Raw genomic sequence first — 7,289 nt, 5'->3', positions numbered from 1 at the left:
CACAAAGGACTTTAAAATAAACATATTTAAAAGAGTGTAATTGTTTAAAAAAAAAAAAAAAGAGCAGACAAGATTTCCACTGCCCATGGGTAGGGGAAATAAGTCACTGTAAACAAAAATTCAGGTCAGAATAATGAATATGTTAGTAATCTATGATCAATCAATAACTTTCTCCTTGACATTCTAAAATAATATAAATGTGCTGAATTTATTAGTAGTATGTCAAAGAGCTCACATGTTCTCAACTTTAAGTGTTTTAAACAGCATTAAAGATTAGGTGTCAGCCAGACAGCTCAGAGGACTAAAGTGCCTGCTTAGGCAGAGCGCAGCAGCTGGGACTTGATCCCCGGTGCACTGCCATTAAGACTGGCCATGGTGGCCTGAGCCTATAATCCTAGTGCTTGGGAGGCTGAAAATAGGAGAGTCACTACAAGTCCAATCTCCATAATGAGACCCTGTAGACTCTGTACTAAATACATTAAAATAAATAAATAAATAAATATAGCCATCATATATTCTTTTGCTTCTAATGCATGAGTACTCTTTTTCAAAAAGTAGGGTCTCAGGCTGAGGAGATAGCTAAGTGGTATAAGCACTTGTCTCGTAAGCACAGGGTCCTGAGTTCGATCTCTGTTACTTTTAAAAGAAAAAAAATGAGTTTCATTTCCTTTTTAAGTCTTCACTGGCCTTAGTGATTTGCCTGAGAAACAGAATCTAACAAACAATGACTTTCTGGTCTTGCCAAGGCTAAGTCTTAAAACCTGGTACGATATATGTGTCCAGAGGATTTGCAGGTTAGCCTAGTTGTTTAAAGTGCCTGTTTGAGCAAACTCAGTCATGTGCAGGGGACCACGGTTCGATTCTCACTTCCACAAGCTGCACCAGACCCGCCTGCAACATGGCCTGAGCCAGCCAAAAAGAAAAAGATATTACATCCCAATGAGAATCTCACTTTGGAGGAAGACAATAGCAATAAACAAAGAATGACAACCCAACACTGACATGCTGTGATGATCCAAGATACTATATACAAAAGTGAACCTGGGTGTCCAGTCTGACTCCAGTTAGTACTATAGCCTTCATCTAATTATAAAATTATGAAGGCACCTCAAATAAGAAGCACCTAGCCAAAGTGAGGAGATAGCTCGGTGGCCTAAGTGCCTGCCTTGCAAGTGCAAGTCCTTGAGTTCAATACCTGGTACCACATGCTGTGCCAGAACCAGAACCCCAGACATGTCATGCCGGCCACCTACAATCTCAGCACTAGGATAATGCACACCTGTAATCCCAGCACTAGAGAGGCTGAGACAGGAGGATCACTACATGTCCAGGCTGTTAGTGAGACCCTGTACCAAATAAACAAACAAACAATATGTAACTAGAAGCCTTCATGTCCATGAACCAGTTATGTTGCATGTAACATATTCATTTCCCTGAAAAGCTGATCTGAATTTTCATCATATTCTCAAAGGAGACTATGAAAGCAAAACATTGTTAAGAATGACTGAATTAAATACTCTATAAAGTTGCAGAATTGGGAGAAAATCTGGAGATCATAAAATCAAATTCTCCTATCAAAAACAGGTAAATCTATAAAGAATGAAAGTAGATAGTAGATGCCTAGGCCTAGAAAGAAGACACTGAAAGGTGGCTGCTGAAAGTTTCGGGTGATATGAACACCTAAATGGACTGTGGTGATAACTGCACAACACAGACTCGAATATTACAAAAAGGTTAACTGTGTATCAGTCTATTTCAGTATAGCTATTACATTCTTTCCCCATAATCCAACTTCCTATGCAATCTCCATTAAAACAACTACAGGTCTCATCTTTGTTGACAACTTTCCCATAGAAGGGAACCTTGGAGGCAGTTGGTGGAGTTCAGAGGAGCCAAATGAAAATGTACTAAAGATGAGAGTCATTTTTCTTGTTATTTATAAATGGTAAAGAAGTCTGTGTTGGACTGCAACTGTAGGAATTAATTTGAATTCATGGTTCTAAATGAAAATACAGAAACAGATACAGAGGTCTATATTACCTATGTGGTGGGTCTCTCGTGTGTGTGTGTGTATATCCTATCCCTGTTCACTAGCAGTTTTAAAGACAGACTATTCTGGTAACAAGAAGCACTCAGTACCCAGATCTGAGATTTTAAATGCCATATTCACTTTTCAGAACCAGATTCCCTAAAGGAAATAATTTATTCCAAAAGTGGGGCAGGCGAAATAATTTGGAACATTTGTGTACCCCGCCAAAATAAGACAATATTCATAGAATGACAGAATCTCAACAAAAGTACACAGTCTAGGAGCCGAAGAGATAGCTCAGTAGAATAAGCACTTGCCTGGCAAGCACAGGGTCCTGAGTTCAATCCCTGGTACCACAAAAAAAAAAAGTAAAAAAATAAAATAAAATACACAGTCTGGTTTAAAAGAACCCTAAACGGCCAGCTATATGAACAGTTTGAATATTAAAATGCAGGACAGTTAGATTACAATCCCATGGAATAAAATATGAACCCTGTTATCCAAATAGATATGTATAAATAAAAAAAGTTATGAATACATAAGGGTGAAACTATTTCTTCAGTAGATTGCCATCCAATTAATACAGAACAAATTAAGAGAAAATAACTTACTACCATCATTAATGACTGATTACTCAAGAGGGAGTCTTCAACAGATGCTAAGGTTGGTGAAGTGAGGTTTGATAAAGAATAGATTATACTTCTGAAACAGTATCAGAATATCACTTGACAAGAATTCAAGAGAAAAGTGGTATGTATTTATTCATTCAGTGATACCGGCAATTAAACCAAGTCTTCTAAATGTGGGGTTTTTGTCGTTGTTTGTTTTCTTTAAAAAGGTCAAGGTTAGGTTCCTTAGGAGAAGACCAAGGAAATGTTCCACAACGAAGAAAATGAAAGGTTAAATGCCATCTATGATTGAGGACTGGATCTTGAATCACAGAAGTAAAGAAATTGCTGGTGAGATTTAAATGGACTCCAAATGGGTACTAGTGTTCTCAAAAGAGAATGGTCATGATGTCCTTGCCTTGTAGAAAAACTTTTTCAGAGTATTTAACAGAATTAAACATAATAACTGTAACTTGTTCTCAAATAGTTCAGAGAAAGATGAATAATAAACATGCAACTATAAAGAGACTAGACTAGGGGAAACAGAACATTTGTGGAACCTGAACGATGAGGATACTGGAGTTCTGTGTATGTTTCAAACAATTAAAAAATAATTTTTTTAGCCAGATGTGGTGGTGTATGCATGTACTCTTAGCACTCAGGAGGTTTATGCAGGAAAATCACAAGTTCAAAGCCAGCCTGGGCTACACAGTGAGTTCAAGACTCGCCTGAAATAGTAAAACCCTTTCTCAAAACATAGTAATTTTTAAAAGCAATCAACACCAATTCCTAAGCGCAAGAGCCTGAGTTCAATCCCCGGTTCTGCCAAAAAAACAAAACACCAATTCCTGAATTTCAAGATTAAAGAATTCTACTAGGCTTGAAGATGACAGAAAACAAGTTACCTATAAAGGAAAAAAGTAGACAGACTTCCAATTTTAACTCATATGCATTATGTATATTGAAGCAAAAAAGGACTTTTTTTTTTTGTATTTTAGGGAAGGGTCTACAGGGTGTTCAGGGTCTCACTACTAGATCATATTCGTAGTGATCTGCCTGTTTACAGCCTCCCAAGAGCTGGGATTACAAGCACGCACCACCATGCCCAGTCTCAATTGCCTGCTCGGAGCACCTCAGGGGTGGGGCCAGCACAGCAGGCCCAAGGCCCCTGCACCTGCAGGAGCTTAATCTGCTGAGCTATTCCGCCAGCCTTTGAAGCAAAAAAGGAAAAGAGATCATGGCTCAACATTATTTTCTATTGAATAATGTTCTCTTGTATTAAAAAGATTGCTAGCACATGAGAATATCTACTAACCTTAAAAAGAAGTAATACATATTTGATGACAGGAAATGTATACATGACATTTATTAAGTAAAAAAAACCCCAGCAATTTAGTTGTACTATTTCTAAGCCATTTTCAGGCCTTTTAATAAAAGGTGAAAAACATAAAACCAACCAAAAAAAGTGAAGGTCATATTATTTGGTGAGACTGACTACAGAATAAAAAACAATTATTGGAATAAGAACAATTTGAACAAAGCAGGAGCGCTGCAATGTACACAAGAAAAATTATTTATTTATTTAATGTATTTGGTACAGGGTCTCACTACACAAGAAAAATTAAATGCCAGCAAAACCAAATGGACAGGGCCGGGGAGATGGCTCAGTAGGATAAGCGCTTGCCTGGCAAACGCAAGGATCTGAGTTCAATCCCCAGTTCCACCAAAAAAAAACAAAAACAAAAAAAAAAAAACAAATGGACAACAGCAGTAGACTTTACTTGAACTCTAGCAATCCTTAACAAAAGTCAAAAGGAGGGAATCCAATTGCAATAATATTAAGCTTAGCATGTCCAAATGTGCTCCTACCCTAATAGTCTCCAAATTAGGAAATGACAATGCCACTTCCTATAGGTGTTATCCCTGGCACCTCTTTCTCCTATACTCCACAAATCCTAAAACTCATCATTTTATTCTCTCCATCTTTTACTGTTAGCAACCTGTTTCAGGCTACTAACTCTCACTACAATTATTCCTAAATCTCACCTAATAATCTCTTTGCTTCCAAATCTCCCTTGATCTCTCAACACCAGCAGTAGCTATACTCCACTCTAGCAGTAGCTACAGAATTCTGTTAACACAAGTTAGACTGTTTCTTATCTTTGCTCAAAATCCCCTAATGGGTTTCTATGTCTCTTACAAAGTCAAAACTCCTTAAAGAGCCTCTGAATCCTGTACTTCTGTGACATCTTCTGGTACTCTCCCTGTCTTCCTCTGCTCAAGGGCTGGGCCATTTGGTATTCTTTGACCAGGACAGATTATTACCACATCAGAACCTTTTCCTGTAATCTTTCCTCCAGGACTCTTTATTTACTCAAACAACTACTGGTTTGTTTTCACATGGCTAGTTCATATCTTCTCTCAAATGATCAACTCTCTATTGAGGCTCCCTTGCCCATCAACCAGAATATATAGCCTCCAATTTCTTCCTTCAATTTCATTCTGTCTTCCTATGCTTGACATTCAACAGATCAAAAACTATGCTCTCTTTAAACTATATGCTATCCAGCTCCTACCAGAAAGCAAGCTCTAGGAAAGGCACAATATTTTGCCACATTTACCCAATGTCATATAACTAAGCCCTAAAGAATGCATAACAGTAATCGAAAATATTCCACAAGTATTTAACAATTCTATAAATATTCAAACAAAAAATATTCACATATATGATCAACAAAATAACAAGTAGGTATACATTTTCTAAATATAAAATATTCTCTTTTTGGGGGCCAGGGAAATAGCTCAGTGGAGTAAGTGCTTGCCTGGCAAGCACAAGGTCCTGAGTTCAATCCCTGGTACTGAAAAAAAAATTTCTCTTTTTGGGTTCAATCCCCAGCACTATATGCTGCATCAGACCCACCGCCAGCCCAGGAACTGAGCATGGGGGTGCATGCCTGTAATCACTGTGCTGAGGAAGCTAAAAATAGGAAGTTCACTATGAGTCCAAACTGCATAGTGAGAACCTATCTCAAATTACATTAAAAAATAAATTTAAAAATTTATATATTCTTTTTAAAAATATTTATGGAAAAATTATAATTTTTTTATCTTTTATTTGGTACAGGGTCTTGCTACACAGCTCAGACTCAAGGTGATCCTCCTGTCTCAGCTTCCTCATCACTAGGATCACAGGCGTGCACCACCATATGGTGTCAGGGCCCACATGCAGACACAGCCTGAGGTACTGGGGATCAAACTTGGGTTCTTGCACTTGCCAGGAAGGCACTTATGCCAAGCTATCTCCCCAGCCCAATGGAAAAATGATAAAAGCTAAGCTTATACTTGAATATACACACACTTTTATTACATTCAAGCAATAAAAAATAGACACAACATTCTTCATAACAATAAAATGAAACAGAAAACATTAAGAACAAAACAACTTCTTAGGATAATAGCTGACACTGGGAATTTAATATATACCAAATATGTTGACCTGTAAGATTGGAATTGATACTCCCATTTTACAGATAAGGAACCTAAAGTTTAAAACATTTCTTGACGTAAGATAGCTGCTAATAAATGCAGACCTGCATTCAATACCAGGACCCTGATGCTGAACACTGAAATCCTGCCTATGTACTCTAACCTCTGCCTATGTACTCTAACCTCTGTAAAAGCATAGTGCAAAAAACACTACATAGTGAAAAAAAAAAAAGCCAAAATTGTTCTAGAAAAGTCACTGCCTCTTCTCTACAAAATTATTAATAAAGTAATATTAATATAATATATAATATTTATACTGATAAGTAGAAAAATACTAAAATTTAAACTCATGCGAAAAGACAACTAAAAAGAGGAAAAGAATTAAAGAACCAAAGAAAGAAAAAAGCAACACTACTACAGCTTATATGTAAGTTCACATTCTTTAAGGGCATAAAAAAATTAAGAAACTCTAAGTGAACTGTTGTAATTTCAGCATGGAAAGTTTCAAAACTATTCAAAACAAGAGAAAAACATAATGAACTCAACACATGTATCACTCAACCATAAAGACTGTTAATCTTGCTTCATTTATCCCTTCATTAACAACATTTTGAAATCCTGGAAGAGCTACCTTGAGCACCAATATTTATTTATGCTACACTTAGAAGAAAACTGTCATTTTTCTTTCTCTCTTTCGCTTACAAATCTGTTTAGTAAGCTGAGGAGTACACATTTGCCATCAGTGAAAGTTAAAAAAAAACAAAAAAAACCCCACCAAAAACAACATACCTTACTGCACACCCATAATACCATAAAAATCAAGACAGTAGAAAATAAACAGCAACTTACCTAAACTTTCCTGAACCTCATTATTCACATTAGAATTATTCTCTCCAGACATTAAATAATTCTTGAGCCTAGAAGGTCCACTTGAGAGAAAAAAAAAATTGTTTTTATAATATCCATATCTTATGTACCTAAACTGAAGGATCATTTTTTTCCTAATCTGTCATAGTTTTCTTTCTTCTAAAACCAACAGTGATGGGGCTGGAGAGATGGCTCAGTGGTCTGGAGCACCTACTTAGAACAAGCTTGGCAAAGCATCAGGGACCGCGGTTCGATCCCCCAGCACCACATGCCAGCCAGCCCCGCCCCCTGGTGGGCTG

At 37.0% G+C, this 7,289-nt stretch overlaps 1 protein-coding gene across 2 annotated transcripts in view; it reads right to left on the bottom strand.

Moving 5' to 3' along the window:
- Cenpc (centromere protein C) overlaps nucleotides 1–7,289 on the bottom strand; it is a 65,065-nt gene that overhangs the window by 17,263 nt on the left and 40,513 nt on the right. For both annotated transcript variants that reach the window (XM_023704195.1, XM_023704196.1), the window contains one exon: nucleotides 6,973–7,052. In XM_023704195.1, the coding sequence (XP_023559963.1) occupies nucleotides 6,973–7,052 (80 nt within the window). The remainder of the gene's footprint in view (nucleotides 1–6,972; nucleotides 7,053–7,289) is intronic.

This window comes from Octodon degus, unplaced genomic scaffold (assembly GCF_000260255.1).
Source record: "Octodon degus isolate 3935 unplaced genomic scaffold, OctDeg1.0 scaffold00191, whole genome shotgun sequence".
Taxonomy (NCBI): Eukaryota; Metazoa; Chordata; class Mammalia; order Rodentia; family Octodontidae; genus Octodon; species Octodon degus.
The sequence above is the reverse complement of the archived record's forward strand: the minus strand, read 5'-3'. Positions and strand labels throughout refer to the sequence as shown.